Genomic DNA, 16,608 nt, shown 5'->3' with positions numbered 1-16,608 from the left:
TACACCCCCACCACCACCAGCCTGAACCGGTGATACCCCATCCCCCACACCATTACACCCCCACCACCAGCCTGAACCGGTGATACCCCATCCCCCACACCATTACACCCCCACCACCAGCCTGAACCGGTGATACCCCATCCCCCACACCATTACACCCCCACCACCAGCCTGAACCGGTGATACCCCATCCCCCACACCATTACACCCCCACCACCAGCCTGAACCGGTGATACCCCATCCCCCACACCATTACACCCCCACCACCAGCCTGAACCGGTGATACCCCATCCCCCACACCATTACACCCCCACCACCAGCCTGAACCGGTGATACCCCATCCCCCACACCATTACACCCCCACCACCAGCCTGATCCGGTGATACCCCATCCCCCCGCACCATTACACCCCCACCACCAGCCTGAACTGGTGATACCCCATCCCCCCGCACCATTGCACCACCACCAGCCTGAACCGGTGATATCCCATCCCCCACACCATTACACCCCCACCACCAGCCTGAACCGGTGATACCCCATCCCCCACACCATTACACCCCCCACCACCAGCCTGGACCGGTGATACCCCACCCCCCCCCACCATTACACCCCCACCACCAGCCTGAACTGGTGATACCCCATCCCCCACCACCATTACACCCCCACCACCAGCCTGAACCGGTGATACCCCATCCCCCACACCATTACACCCCCACCACCAGCCTGAACCGGTGATACCCCATCCCCCACACCATTACACCCCCACCACCAGCCTGAACCGGTGATACCCCATCCCCCACACCATTACACCCCCACCACCAGCCTGAACCGGTGATACCCCATCCCCCCGCACCATTGCACCACCACCAGCCTGAATTGGTGATACAAGGCAGGGTGGATCCATGTACCAAATTCTGACCCCACCATCTGAATGTTGCAGCTGAACTCCAGGTTCATCAGACCAGGCAACGTTTTTCCAATCTTCAGTTGTCCAATTTTGGTGATCCTTTGCCAATTGTAGCCTCAGTTTCCTGTTCTTAGCTGACAGGAGTGGCGCCCGGTGTGGTCTTCTGCTGCTGTAGGCCATGTGCTTCAAGGTTGGATTTGTTGTGTCTTCAGAGATGGTATTCTGCATACATTGGGTGTAACGAGCGGTTATTTGAGTTACTGTTGCCTTTTTAGTATTATTATTATACAGGATTTATATTGCGCCAACAGCTTTACAACATCGGGGAAGACCGTACAATACAATTCAATACAGGAGGGATCAGAGGGCCCCGCTCATTAGAACTTACAATCTAGATTTTTATCCTCTGACATCATCAAGGCATTTTGCTCCACACAACTTCCGCTCACTGGATATTCTCTCTTTTCCCCACCATTCTCTTTAAACCCCCGAGACATGGTTGTGCGTGAAAATCCCAGAAATACTCAGACCGGCCCGTCTAGTACCAACAACCCACGCCAGGTTCAAAGTCGCTTCAATCCCCTTTCTTTCCCATTCTGATGCTCGGTTTGAACTTCAGCAAGTCGTCTTCACCATGTCTAGATACCTAAATGCATTGAGTCGCTGCCATGTGATTTGGCTGATTAGCAATTTGTGTTGCCAAGCAAATTGAAGAGGTTGTACCAAATAAAGAGGCCGGTGAGTGTTTGTTGAAAAAATCAACAACGTCCTTGGGTGTACTTACTTTTTCACTATATATGCGTTTTCTATGGCCGCAGGTGTGCATTAGATAAAAGCTGTGCTCTCTCACTCATTGTAGACATTGATTTCTCTTCCAGGGATATTCTGTGTGGGACGAGCTGCGCCGTATCTGTATGTACACCTCTAACCTTGCCGTTCGGGACCTGCTGGTGGGTCATTTTTGGATTTTCTTGTGAACTTGTCTTCTTCCTCGCCCCACGACTGACCTTCCCCGGTTCCTGTTTTGTAGGTAAACCTGCTGCGGCAAAAAGGACTCTTTTCAGAAGAGGAGCAAGAAAGGATCCGTACCGTGTACCAGATAGAGAAGCTCTGCAATGCTGTGCCATGGCCTGCAGGAGAAACTTATCCCACGTAATGTCCTTTGTGCTTTATTATTTCTCCCTGCTGTGCAAAGATATGATGGGGGGGAAAAAAAAACCAATGCGATATCTGTGACGTTTATTGCAGACCTCCCTGGAAAACCGGCGACCTAACTCCGGAGGAACAGGCGCTGCAGAATGCATTAAACTCAGTAAAAGACGAACCGATCGTTCTGCTTCTACAGTGGGCCCAGGACTGGGACTCCGAGACTCAAGAATCAATCTTATTGCCCTGGAAGATTGATGAAGGTGAGAGGCTATATCATTTACAGTGGGGGGGGGGATAATGATTTGATCCCCTGCAGATTTTGTAAGCTTGCCCACTTACAAAGAAATGAAGGGACTATCATTTTTATCATCGACCAGAAGATTGACCAAAAATTCAGAAAAAAGAAAAAAAAAACACATAAAATCAAATGCTCTAAATTAAAGGGGTTGTAAAGGTTCATTTTTTATTTTCTACATAGGTTCCTTTAAGCTAGTGCATTGTTGGTTTACTTACCTTTTCCTTCGATTTCCCTTCTAAAAGTTTTTTTTCTTTGCCTGAATATCTCACAGGAGGAACAGGAAGTGAGAAATTCAGACAAAGAAAAAAAAACATGTTTTTTTTCTTTGTCTGAATTTCTCACTTCCTGTTTATCCTCAGTAAACTTCTCACCATCATCCGAGCGGTGGTTAGTCAGCCAGAACAGCTTACTGAACAGCTTACTGAGGAGGAACAGGAAGTGAGAAATTCAGACAAAGAAAACAAAGAAAAAAAACATTTAGAAGGGAAATCGAAGGAAAAGATAAGTGAACCAACAATGCACTAGCTTAAAGGAACCTATTTAGAAAATTAAAAAACAAACCTTTACAACCCCTTTAAGGATTTCGAGAAGATCTGTAAAGAAGAGTGGGACCAAAATCCCTCCTGAGATGTGCAAACCTGATCACCACCTACAAGAGACGTCTGACCTCTGTGCTTCTCCACCAACTACTAAGTCGTGTTTTGAAATACTTTATTTTTCAAATACTTATTTTACTCACTGAACTGCAACTTAAAGGGGTTGTAAAGGTTTGTTTTTTATTTTCTAAATAGGTTCCTTTAAGCTTGTGCATTGTTGGTTCACTTAACTTTTCCTTCGATTTCCCTTCAAAAATTTTTTTTTCTTTGTTTTCTTTGTCTGAATTTCTCACTTCCTGTTCCTCCTCAGTAAGCTGTTCAGTAAGCTGTTCTGGCTGACTAACCACCGCTCGGATGATGGTGTGAAGTTTACTGAGGATAAACAGGAAGTGAGATATTCAGACAAAGAAAAAAAACATTTAGAAGGGAAATCGAAGGAAAAGGTAAGTGAACCAACAATGCACTAGCTTAAAGCAACCTATTTAGAAAATAAAAAATGAACCTTTACAACCCCTTTAAGGTTTCTTGGCTGTCTCTTGGCAACTCGAAGTTTCAGCTCCCTCCATACATTTTCTATAGGATTAAGGGCTGTAGACTGGCTAGGCCACTCCATGACCTTAATGTGCTTCTTCTTGAGCCACTCCTTTGTGGCCTTGGCGTTATGCTTTGGGTCATTGTCATACTGGAAGACCCATCCACCACCCATCTTGGGGAGGGAAGAAGGTTCTCTGAGGAAGAAAAATGCTGACCTATGACTAAGAACACAGTCAATCACGGAGGTGGAAACACGATGCTTTAGGGCTGTTTCTCTGCTAAAGGTACAGGCCAACTTTGCTGCATTGAGGGGCCAATGGATGGGGCCCATGTATTGTGAACGAGGTTGTCATCCAAGACTTTACGATACATGGCCCCGTCCATTGGCCTCTCAATGTGGCAAAGTCGGCCTGTACCTTTAGCAGAGAAACAGCCCCAAAGCATCAAGTTTCCACCTCCATGCTGGACTGACTGTAGGGATGGTGTTCTTAGGGTCATAGTCGCCATTTTTCTTCCTCCAAACGCGGCGAGTCAAGTTAATGCCAAAGAGCTCAATTTTGGTCTCATGTGACCACAGCGCTTTCTCCCGATCCTTCTCTGAATCATTTAGATGTTCACTGGCATGACACAATTCTTTACAGATATTCTCGAAATCCTGAAGGTTTCTTGGCTGTAGCTTGTCAGCTCGAAGTTTCAGCTCCGCCCATACATTTTCTATAGGATTAAGGTCTGGAGACTGGCTAGGCCACTCCATGACCTTAGGCCCCATTCACATATGAGCGTTTTGTAGCTTGAAACCTGAAGCCACAAAACGCTGGAGAGGAAAAAAAAAAAAAATTATTCTCCATGGAGATGGTTCACATCTCCACTCCACTCCAAAAAGCCTGCAGCTCAAACAAGTTCTGGAACTTTTTTTTTTTTTTTTTTTTTTAGCCAGATTTTGGCGTTTTTCAGCTTTTTACATTGTTAACCTGTACAAAATCGTGGCAAAAATCTTGGTAAAATCGCACGACTTTCTGCCTGAAAACAATACGCTCGGGTATGAATGGGGCCTTAATATGCTTCTTCTTGAACCACTCCTTTGTTGCCTTGGTGGTGAGTTTTGGGTCATTGTCATGCTGGAAGTCCCATCCATGACCCATCTTTAGTGTTCTGGCTGAGAGAAGTAGCTTCTCATCCAAGATTTTACAATACATGGCCCCGTCCATTGGCCCCTCAATGTGGCAAAGTCAGCCTGTAGCTTTAGCACAGAAAATGCCCCAAAGCATCATGTTTCCACCTCCGTGCTTGACTGTAGGGATCAGTGGCGTAGCGTGGGTTGTCAGCAACCGGGGCAAGACAAGTAATTTGCGCCCTATAACCTGCGGACTTTTAGCACTCCCCGAGTCCCTTCAAATACAATAGTACTGACCTACCTGATTCCTTTACGGACCATCACACACTACACTGACCACTACACTGACCACTATACTGTCCACTACACTGAGCACTAAACTGTCCACTATACTGTGCCCTACACTGCACTAAGAACTACATTGTCCACTACACTACACTATACTGTCCACTACACTGACCACTACACTGACCACTATACTGTCCACTACACTGAGCACTAAACTGTCCACTATACTGTGCCCTACACTGCACTAAGAACTACACTGTCCACTACACTACACTACACTATACTGTCCACTACACTATGCTATACTGTCCACTACACTGACCACTGTACTATACTGACCACTAAACTGTCCACTACACTACACTGTCCACTATACTGTGCACTACACTGCACTAAGAACTACACTGTCCACTACACTATACTGTCCACTACACTACGCTATACTGTCCACTACACTGACCACTATACTATACTGTCCACTACACTACACTGACCACTATACTGTACACACCCCTACATTGACCACTACACTGACCACTACACTACACTGTCCACTATACTGTGCACTACACTGCACTGAGAACTACACTATACTGTCCACTACACTACACTATACTGTCCACTACACTGACCACTATACTGTCCACTACACTACACTATACTGACCACTATACTGTACACACCACTACACTGACCACTATACTACACTGACCACTATACTGTCCACTACACTGACCACTATACTGTCCACTACAGTATACTGTCCACTACACTACACTGTCCACTACACTACACTGTCCACTATACTACACTGTCCACTATACTACACTGTCCACTATACTACACTGACCACTATACTACACTGACCACTATACTACACTGTCCACTATACTATACTGTCCACTACACTGACGACTATACTGTCCACACCACTACACTGACCACTATACTGTCCACACCACTACACTGACCACTATACTGTCCACACCACTACACTGACCACTAAACTATACTACACAGTACACTACACTACACCTACCACTATACTGTCCTGCCTAGAGTCTTCCTATACTGACACTACATATACGGTGCCCCCCCCCCCCCCCCCCCCCAGTCCGTGTCCATCCATTCCTCACCTTCTTCATGTCCTGCATAGGTCCGGACACCGGAGCATAGCAGGAGGAGAAGACAGCGGCCCCAGCGGCTACACTCCACACTCCTCACCTGCACATTCTCCCCTCCTCCATACACTCCGCACTCCTCACATGCACATACTGCCCACCTCCATACAATCCACACTCCTCTCCCTGCACATACTGTCCACCTTCATACACTCCATGCTCCCCTCCTGCACATTCTACCCACCGCCATACACTCCGCACTCCTCACCTGCACATTCTACACACCTCCATACACCCCACACTCTTCTCCTGCACATCTTACTCATTGCCATACACTTCGCACTCCTCTCCCTGTGCATACTACCCACCTCCATACAATCCGCACCCCTCTCCTGCACATTCTACCCACCGCCATACACTCCTCACTCTTCTCCCTGCACATAATACCCACCTCCATACACTCCACACCCCTCTACACATACTACCCACCTCTATACACTTGGCACTCCTCTCCTGCACATACTAATCACCTCCTTACACTCTGCACTGTACATTCCCTATTTATCATTACCATGTAAGCCATCTCATACTCTATTAAACCACACCACTTTAAGCCACGCTGTCGGGAACCATGAATCAGACTGAGACAGAAGTGCAGTAAAAATCACACTTTTTAATATAATTGTAAAATGGCACAAACAGAGCGAATGTAGTCAAAACGTAGCCAGGGTTCGGTAGAGCGGGTAGTCGGAACAAGCCAGTAAAACAGGAATCCAGAGATCAGCGTAATAGAGGCAGTAAACAGGATCAGGAACCAGAAGGGAAGTCATCCAGGCAAAAGTCTTTAACAGGAAAACACAGCAGAGAGTATCCGGATATGTTGACCAGGCGAAGGAACAGGAAATCTGATCCAGCCAGCAGGGATAGCTGACGAGCAGGAAAATGCACAGCACAGAGCTCTGAGAAGGAAGGGCTGAGGCCAGCCCTGTCACACGCCCTACATTTAGCACACTTTAAGCCACACCCACATTTTGCCACGACACGCTGCATTTTTTATTTTATCAATGCCTAGGGCCCACTTTTTATCATGCACATGGGCAATAGACACCTGTACTATTTTCACATTGCAGTTAGTCTATATTCAGTTTCTTGAATGTTTATTAATGCTTTTAAGGTATAATCAGTAAGGACGTATCTGTGAAATGCCCCATAGACTTGACTTCTGTTTCTCCGAAAATCCTGTGGCGCCATCTGACTCTCTGGCACGATTGGCCAAGAATTGAAGCTTGGATTGACAGCATGGGACATCGTGAGACGACTGGGGACAGCCAACACTGGCCTCCCTTAACCCCGGCCATCATCGATGACAACACTTTATGCACTAAATACACCCGAGAGAGAATTCTGAACAAGTTAGCAAGGTGTGTAGGGAAAGAGTGTTTTCATCTTTTAATTGGGTATTATCTTTGTGTATTGATCGTTCAATTATTTATAAGAGAATTAAGACATACCCTTATCATCATATAGTGTGATTCAAAAAGAATGGTGCAAAAGCAAAGGTGATTTATTGATAATGGACCCAACACAACTGTATTCACATACTTTCAAAAATATACACAGTTGTGCTCTTAAGTTTACATACCCCGGCAGAATTTATGATTCCTTGCCCATTTTTTTCAGAGAATATGAATGATAACCCAAAAACTTTTCTTTCACTCATGGCTAGTGTTTGGCTGAAGCCATTTATTATCAATCAACTGTTTTTACTCGTTTTAAATCATAATGACAACAGAAACTACCCAAATGACCCTGATCAAAAGTTTACATACCCTGGTGATTTTTTTTGGCCTGATAACATGCACACAAGTTGACACAAAGGGGTTTGCATGGCTATTAAAGTTAACCATCCTCACCTGTGATCTGTTTGCTTGTAATTCGTGTTTGTGTATAAAAGGCCAGTGAGTTTCTGGATTCCTGACAGACCCTTGCATCTTTCATCCAGTGCTGCACTGACGTTTCTGGATTCTGACTCATGGGGGAAAGCAAAAGAGTTGTCAAAGGATCTGCAGGAAAAGGTAGTTGAATTGTATAAAACAGGAAGGGGATATAAAAAGATATCCAAGGAATTGAGAATGCCAATCAGCAGTGTTCAAACTCTAATCAAGAAGTGGAAAATGAGAGGTTCTGTTGAAACCAAACCACGGTCAGGTAGACCAACTAAAATTTCAGCCACAACTGCCATGAAAATTGCTCGGAATGCAAAGAAAAACCCACAAATAACTTCAGATGAAATACAGGACTCTCTGAAAACATGTGGTGTGGCTGTTTCAAGATGCACAATAAGGAGGCACTTGAAGAAAGATGGGCTGCATGGTGGAGTCACCAGAAGAAAGCCATTACTATGCAAATGTCACAAAGTATCCCGCTTACAATACGCCAAACAGACAAGCCTCAAACCTTCTGGCACAAAGTCATTTGGAGTGATGAGACCAAAATTTTGCTTTTTGGCCACAACCATAAACACTACATTTGGAGAGGAGTCAACAAGGCCTATGATGAAAGGTCCACCATTCCTACTGTGACACATGGAGGTGGATCGCTGATGTTTTGGGGGATGTGTGACCTACAAAGGCACAGGAAATTTGGTCAATATTGATGGCAAGATGAATGCAGTATGTTATCGAAAAATACTGGAGGAACATTTGCATTCATCGGCCAGGAAGCTGCGCACGGGACATACTTGGACATTCCAACATTACAATGATCCAAAACGCAAGGCCAAGTCTCATAGTTTCATAGTTAGTATGGTTGAATAAAGACACCAGTGTCCACAGTCCACCTGTCATTGGCTACAGCAGAATAAAGTGAAGGTTCTGGAGTGGCCATCTCCGTCTCCTGACCTCAGTATCATTGAGCCACCCTGGGGAGATCTCAAAACGTGCCGTTCATGCAAGACAAATCAAGAATTTACAGGAACTGGAGGCTTTTTGCCAAGAAGAATGGGCAGCTTTACCATCTGAGAAGATAAAGAGCCTCATCCACAAACGCCACAAAAGACTTCAAGCCGTCATTGATGTTAAAGGGGGCAATACATGGTATTAAGAACTGGGGTATGTAAACTTTTGATCAGGGTCATTTGGCTATTTTCTGTTGTCATTATGATTAAACACAGTTGATTGATAATAAATGACTTCAGCCAAACACTAACCATGAATGAAAGAAAAGTTTTTGTGTTATCATTCATATTCTCTGAAAAACGGTCAAAAAATCATCAATTCTGCCAGGGTATGTAAACTTATGAGCACAGCTGTATTTTAATTGTTTATTTTTTATCATTTCACAAAATGAAAGTGAGCAAACAGAAGAAAAATCCAAAGGAAATGCCTTCAATCCAGCATCAGTTGTTACACTTGCACACTTTGTACACTCGCACAAAGTCAGGAATTTTGTAGGACTGGAGTCAGGTGTATGATTAACACATTATACCAAACAGGTGCTCATGATCATCAATTTCATATGAAGATCGAAACACAGTCATTAACTGTAACGGCACCCCTAATATACTGGGGGTTAACGCCGTTTACGATGTTCCCTCTCCTAGACACACATCCACTCGCTACCAATATCCACAGCTAAACGACCCTTTCCTATAGGAGCCGACCCCTCTGGAAGAAGACGAGACGCACTCTGTCTCTTCTGTAGTAGGAATGACTTTATTATTGAGAAACATTGTAACTTTATACACAATTCAAGGCACATGCTTTAACATGAACAAGGGCCCAGCTCCACCCACACATCCCGAGACTCAACACCTCATCCTGACGTCTGCTAGGCTTCAAACGATCCCACCCAATACACATCTTTTCACAAACAGTTGGCAGCCAGTCTGTCTGGCACTTTACAATACACACAAGGATAGACTTAAATGAACAATAGAAATGCAAAACAACTTAATTCCTCACAGCAATGATACTTAACCCCCATATACAGTATACATCCAATCTATATACAATGTATATACAGCCTTGAATATGGCTATCACAGACCATATCGGGGGTTTCTTTTATTCACCCTGTGTCCAAAGTGACTGTCACATTAACCAAAACAAAAGCAGCTGTGTAGGAGACTTAAAACTGGGTGAGGAACAGCCAAACTCTGCTGCTAAGGTGAGGTGGTGTGACAGTTTCATGTCACAGGTCATACACCATGGCAAGACTGAGCACAGCAGCAAGACACAAGGTACTGCATCAGCAAGGTCTCTCACAGGCAAAGATTTCAAAGCAGACCGGGGATTCAAGATGTGCTGTTCATGCCTTTCTGAAGAAGCACAACGAAACGGGCAATGTTGAGGACCGTAGTTCCAGTGGTCACCCAAGGAAACTTCATGCAACAGATGAAAGACACATCACGCTTACTTCCCTTCCATATAGAAAGATGTCCACCAGGGCCATCAGCACAGAACTGACGGAAACCAGTAGGACCCGGGTACACCCATCTGCTGTCTGAAGAAGTCTGGCCAGAAATGGTCTTAATGGAAGAATTGCGGCCAAAAGCCTCCAATGTGGAAACATAAGAACTGGGGGGGGGGGGGGGGGGGGCAGAAAATGGCAGAAGGTGCTCTGGGCTGACGAGTCAAAAAGTGAAATATTTGGCTGTTGCAGGAGGCAGTTTGCTGGTGAAGGCCTAGAGAGCGATACAATAATGAGTGTCTGCAGGCAACTGTAAAGCATGGTGGAGGTTCATTGCAAGTTTGGGGCTGCTTTTCTGCAAATGGAGTTGGAGATTCGGTCAGGATCAATGGTGTCCTCTGTGCTGAGAAATACAGGCAGATACTTGCCCATCATGCCATACCATCAGGGAGGCGTGTAATTGGCCCCAAGTTTATACTGCAGCAGCACAACCAAACATACTGCCAATGTCATTAAGAAGAACAAGAAGTCCTGGAAGTGATGGTTTGGCCCCCCCACAGAGCCCTGATCTCAACATCATGACGTCTGTCTGGGATGACACGAAGAGACAGAAGGATTGGAGGCAGTTGACATCCACAGAGGATCTGTGCTTAGTTCTCCAAGATGTGCATAGAACAACCTACCTACCGAGTTCCTTTAACAACTATGTGCAAGTCTACCTAGAAGAACTGTTGCTGGTTTGAAGGCAAAGGGTGGTCATCCCAGATACTGATTTGATTTGGATTTCTCTTCTATTCATTTACTTTACATCTTGTTAATTGATCATAATAAACTATGAGCACTTCTATTTCTGAAAGCATTCTTCATTTATAGCATCACACCTACCTAAATGACACTTGTCTACAATGTAAAGTAGTGAGTGTACAGCTTGTATAACAGTGTCAATTTCCTGTCCCCTCAAAATAACTCAACACACAGCCATTAATGTCTAAACCGCCGGCAACAAAAGTCAGTACACCCCTAAGTGAAAATGTCCAAATTGGAGTCAATTAGCCATTTTCCCTCCCCGGTGTCATGTGACTCTTTAGCGTTACAAAGTCTCAGATGGGAATGAAGAACAGATGTGTTAAATTTGGTGTTATCGCTCTCATGCCGTGTACACACGGTCGTAATTTCGGCCAGCAGAAGACCGATGAGAGCTTTTCATTGGAAAATGCGACCGTGTGTATGCTATATCGGAATTTTGCTGGCCGAATTTCCTCCAGCAAAAATTTGAGAGCAGGTTCTCAATTTTTCAGACGGAAAAAGTTTCTATTGGAAATTCCGCTCGTGTGTATGCAATTCCGACGCGCCAAAAACTCACGCATGCTCAGATTCAGCTACGAGACAGAAGCTATTGGCTACTGGGTATTGAACTTTCTTTTTCTAGTCCCGTCATACGTGTACGTCACCGTGTTCTTGGCGGTCGGAATTTGGTGTGACTGTGTGTATGCAAGACAGCTTGAGTGAAATCCCGTCTGAATTCTGTCAGGAAAACCATCAGAGCTTTTTCCGACCAAAATTCCGATCGTGTGTACGCGGCATTACTCTCTCATACTGGTCACTGGAAGTTCAACATGGCACCTCATGGCAAAGAACTCTGAGGATCTGAAAAAAAGAATTGTTGCTCTACATAAAGATGGCCTAGGCTACAAGAAGATTGCCAAGAACCTGAAACTGAGCTGCAGTACGGGTTGCCAAGACCATACAGCGGTATAACAGTACAGGTTCCACTCAGAACAGGCCTCGCCATGGTCCACCAAAGAGGTTGAGTGCACGTGCTCAGAATCATATCCAGAGGTTGTCTTTGGGAAATAGACGTATGAGTGCTGCCGGTATTGCTGCAGAGGTTGTAGGGGTGGGGGGTCAGCCTGTCAGCGCTCAGACCATACGCCGCACACTGCATCAAATTGGTCTGCAAAGCTGTCATCCCAGAAGGAAGCCTCTTCTAAAGATGATGCACAAGAAAGACCACAAACAGTTTGCTGAAGAGAAGCAGACTAAGGAGATGGATTACTGGAACCGTGTCCTGTGGTCTGATGAGACCAAGATAAACGTATTTGGGTCAGATGGTGACAAGCGTGTGTGGGGGCAACCAGGTGAGGAGGACAAAGACAAGTGTGTCTTGCCTACAGTCAAGCATGGTGGTGGGAGAGTCACGGTCTGGGGCTGCACGAGTGCTGCCGGCACTGGGGGGCTACAGATCATTGAGGGAACCATGAATGCCAACATGTACTGTGACATACTGAAGCAGAGCATGATCCCCTCCCTTCAGAGACTGGACCGCAGGGCAGTATTCCAACATGATAATAACCCCAAACACACCTCCAAGATGACCACTGCCTTACTAAAGAAGCTGAGGGTAAAGGTGATGGACTGGCCAAGCAAATCTCCAGACCTAAACCCTATTGATCATCTGTGGGACATCCTCAAACCAAGGGTGGAGGAGCGCAAGGTCTCCAACATCCACCAGCTCCGTGATTTTGTCATCATGGAGGAGGGGAAGAGGACTCCAGTGGCAACCGGTGAACTCCATGCCCAAGAGGGTTAAGTCAGTGCTGGAAAATAATGGCGGCCACACAAAATATTGACACTTTGGGCCCAATTTGGAAATTTTCACTTAGGGGTGTACTCAGTTTTGTTGCCAGCGGTTCAGACATTAATGGCTGTGTGTTGAGTTATTTTGAGGGGACGGCAAATTTACACTGTTATACAAGCTGTACACTCACTACTTTACATTGTAGACAAGTGTCATTTCTTCAGTGTTGTCACATGAAAAGATAGAAGAAAATATTTACAAAAATGTGAGGGGGTGTACTTACTTTTGTGAGATACTGTATGTATATATATATATATATATATATATATATGTGTGTGTGTGTATGTGTGTATATATATATATATATATATACACAGTATATATACACGCACAGTATATACACACACACACACTGAACTCTAACATGGTTTGTGCTGATTTATTGAAATAGATGTCTTTATTTTTCAGAATGAACATTTTTGTCCCTTCTGAGCTGAATGATTTTGAGTCTTTGATGCAGAGACTTGTAGTTAATCGCATGCTGATGCCGCCAGCCGATTCTCCCATGGAGAGCATCACTAAACAATTTCCGGACTTTCACAATCGCTTTGTGGTGATGTGTGTTGAGCGCGGCCTCCAACACCTGCTGTACCCCTACCTAGACCATCACAGGTATCAGCTGATTTGTTATTATTACTGTATTCTAAAGGCTTACTTAAGTAAAACTAGAGGCAAAATCTTTTTTTTTTTTCATTTTGGATAGAGCAAGGAAGGGTTATAACCCCTGTCAGATTTTTTTTTTTTTACCATCTGTGTCCCATGGTGGAGATTTCCATTCACCTCCTGTCCCATAGCCAAACAGGAAGTGACAGGATATCCTTGCAAATTAAGTGAATTCCTTAGGGACACTCCTGGTTATCAGAACTAGGGTCCCCATTGCAAGATTTCCCCTCTATTAGACCCCTTTTGCACTGAGGGTGTTTTGAAGGCACTATAGCATTAAAAATAGCGCCTGCAAAACACCCTAAAACAGCAGTGTGAGGGACTGAGGGCTGAAAGGTAGGTCGTTAGAACGAGAGAAACACACCAAATGTTGCACTTAAAGTGGTTGTATACCCACATTTTTAACTTTTACCTACAGGAAAGCCTATAATAAGGCTTACCTGTAGGTAAAAAAAATATCTCCTAAACCTGTACGGTTTAGGAGATATTCCCCTCGGTATGCGCCGCTGACTGCAGCGGCGCATGCGCACAAGGGGTTTCTCGCCGTCAAAATCCGGCAGCCGGAGCCGCGATATCGTCACTCCCGCGCATGCGCGCGGGAGATTTCAGTCCGGCCGCTCGGCCGCTGCCGGATTTTGACGGCGAGAAACCCCTTGTGCGCATGCGCCGCTGCAGTCAGCGGCGCATACCGAGGGGAATATCTCCTAAACCGTACAGGTTTAGGAGATATTTTTTTTACCTACAGGTAAGCCTTATTATAGGCTTTCCTGTAGGTAAAAGTTAAAAATGTGGGTATACAACCACTTTAAGTGCAACATTTGGTGTGTTTCTCTCGTTCTAACGACCTACCTTTCAGCCCTCAGTCCCTCACACTGCTGTTTTAGGGTGTTTTGCAGGCGCTATTTTTAATGCTATACACGAAAGAAACGCCGAGGGAGCATGTCAGCTCCCTCGGCGTGGATCGGGCCAGATGTCGGGGCCTCGTTCTAAGGTAAGTATTTCATAATGAGCTAGTATGCGGTGCATACTAGCTCATTATGCCTTTTGCTTTGCAGGTTTAAAAAATAAATAAAAAAATGTGCGGGTTTACTACCGCTTTAAAGCTGAACTCCAGGAATTCAGTCACTTTGCACTTTGTTTTGGATAAGTAGGGGTTAAGTCCAGCGAGGTGTATGCCACTCTGTGGACTTATCTATTTCATTTACTATTGACAATTAGCATTTTTACGGATGACCAGGGGCATAGCTCTTGCTATACTTCCAGGGCTCTGATGCTGGACCTTCTGGTCTCCACTCCAGCAGCTGTGGAGTCACGTGCAGCCGCTGTGCCTGCCCCTCCCCTCCTTCTGCCCAATCACAGAGCACTTTGTGTTATGTGAATCCATTCACAAAAATACAAAGGCTCCTGTGAATGTGAAGGGAGGGGTGGGCAGAGATGCTGTGTCTGAGAAGTGTAGTGATGGCCATCATCCTGGAGCTCCAAAAAACAAATGTAAATTTAAGAGATAAGTCTATGAGGTGGCATGCGCCATGTTGGGCTTGGCTCTCAGCATGCCAGCACTTTTCACAAATTGATTGATTTCCTTTCAAGCAGAATGAAACCTCTGTGTAATATTAGCTCACTTAATGGCGGACTTACCTGCTAATCATTCCCCTCCAGTGCTATGCCATCGGTGCTCTTGGCCGTTATTTGTGGTGCTTCCATCTTCTCCTGGCCTTCCTTCCATGTTTGGACTCTTCAGTCACTTGATTGGCCAGGCTGTGATGATGTCACTCCCACACATGACCATAGGAGTCATCAAGCTGGCAATGCACGGGCTTCCTTACCCCAGACTGTTGTAGTTTTCATACTACCCTGTTTCCTCGAAAATAAGACCTAGCGTGATTGTCGGTGATGGCTACAATATAAACCCTACCCCGTTTCCCCAAAAATAAGCCCTACCCAAAAAATAAGACCTACAAGGACTTTAACTAGGGCTTTTTTGGGGAGTAGGGCTTATATTGCAGCCATTACCGACAATCAGACTAGGTCTTATTTTCGGGGAAACAGGGTAGTGAGTTGCCTTTGATTCATCACACACATGCAGTCTCTGAAGTCTAATAGAGTTTTGTCTTTGCTGACAGTTTACAACCAGAGAATTGCTCTGCTCTGTCCGATACGTCGTTACATGAGGCCCACCCCTGGTTTGGTTTCATGGTGCACATTCGACAAGTCAGTGCTGATCCAAACGGTAAGTGGACTTCAGGTACTTTACTTACCACCCCATCACAGCGGCTGTAATCATAATTGCTTCTGTTATGTGTTTGCTGTGCTTTACCCTCCTTTGCGACCGAGCTATAGCCGGATGACAGCTACAGCCCAGCTGTACTTTGCCAGACGGCCATCATGCGATGCCCCACATTTGCTTGTGCCCCCTGTGGCGCACAGAAGCAGTGATCTGTCATCAGCTGATCACAGATCGGTGTGAAGAGACAATCGCGGCAGGTCTTTACCACATGATCAGCTGTGTCCAATCACAACTGACCTCAATGTAAATAGGATTTGCCGGTTATCAGCAATCCTCTCCTCACACCGATAGCGTGTGAGGAGAAGAGAGCTGATAACCGGCAAATCCACACGGGGGACATCTGCACTGACAATCAGGGCATTAATCATGAGTGTTCTGATTATTAGTGCAGCTCCAACAGTGCCCACCAGTGCTGCCAATCCATGACCATCAGTGATGCCTGTCAGTTCCACCCATCAGTACTTATCAGTGCCACCTCATCAGTGCAGCCTCATTAGTGCCTCCATATAAGTGCCCATCAGTGTCCATCAATGCAGCATATCAGTGCCACCCATCAGTACCCATTAGTGCCATCTATCAGTGCCTCCATATAAGTGCTCATCAG

The 16,608-nt window shown here is 45.4% G+C and overlaps 1 protein-coding gene across 1 annotated transcript in view; it reads left to right on the top strand.

Annotated features, from left to right (window-relative positions):
• SPG11 (SPG11 vesicle trafficking associated, spatacsin) overlaps positions 1 to 16,608 on the top strand; it is a gene marked incomplete in the record, with an annotated part of 178,052 nt that overhangs the window by 73,680 nt on the left and 87,764 nt on the right. Inside the window, 6 exon segments of the mRNA XM_077471981.1 lie at positions 1,786 to 1,857; positions 1,938 to 2,059; positions 2,156 to 2,316; positions 7,182 to 7,428; positions 13,463 to 13,666; positions 15,841 to 15,947. Of these exon segments, the coding sequence (XP_077328107.1) occupies positions 1,786 to 1,857; positions 1,938 to 2,059; positions 2,156 to 2,316; positions 7,182 to 7,428; positions 13,463 to 13,666; positions 15,841 to 15,947 (913 nt within the window).

This window comes from Lithobates pipiens, unplaced genomic scaffold (assembly GCF_037356315.1).
Source record: "Lithobates pipiens isolate NorthernLeopardFrog02 unplaced genomic scaffold, aLitPip1_a1.2 Scaffold_8, whole genome shotgun sequence".
Taxonomy (NCBI): domain Eukaryota; kingdom Metazoa; phylum Chordata; class Amphibia; order Anura; family Ranidae; genus Lithobates; species Lithobates pipiens.
Note: the sequence above shows the minus strand (reverse complement) of the source record. Positions and strands in the feature narration are given on the sequence as shown.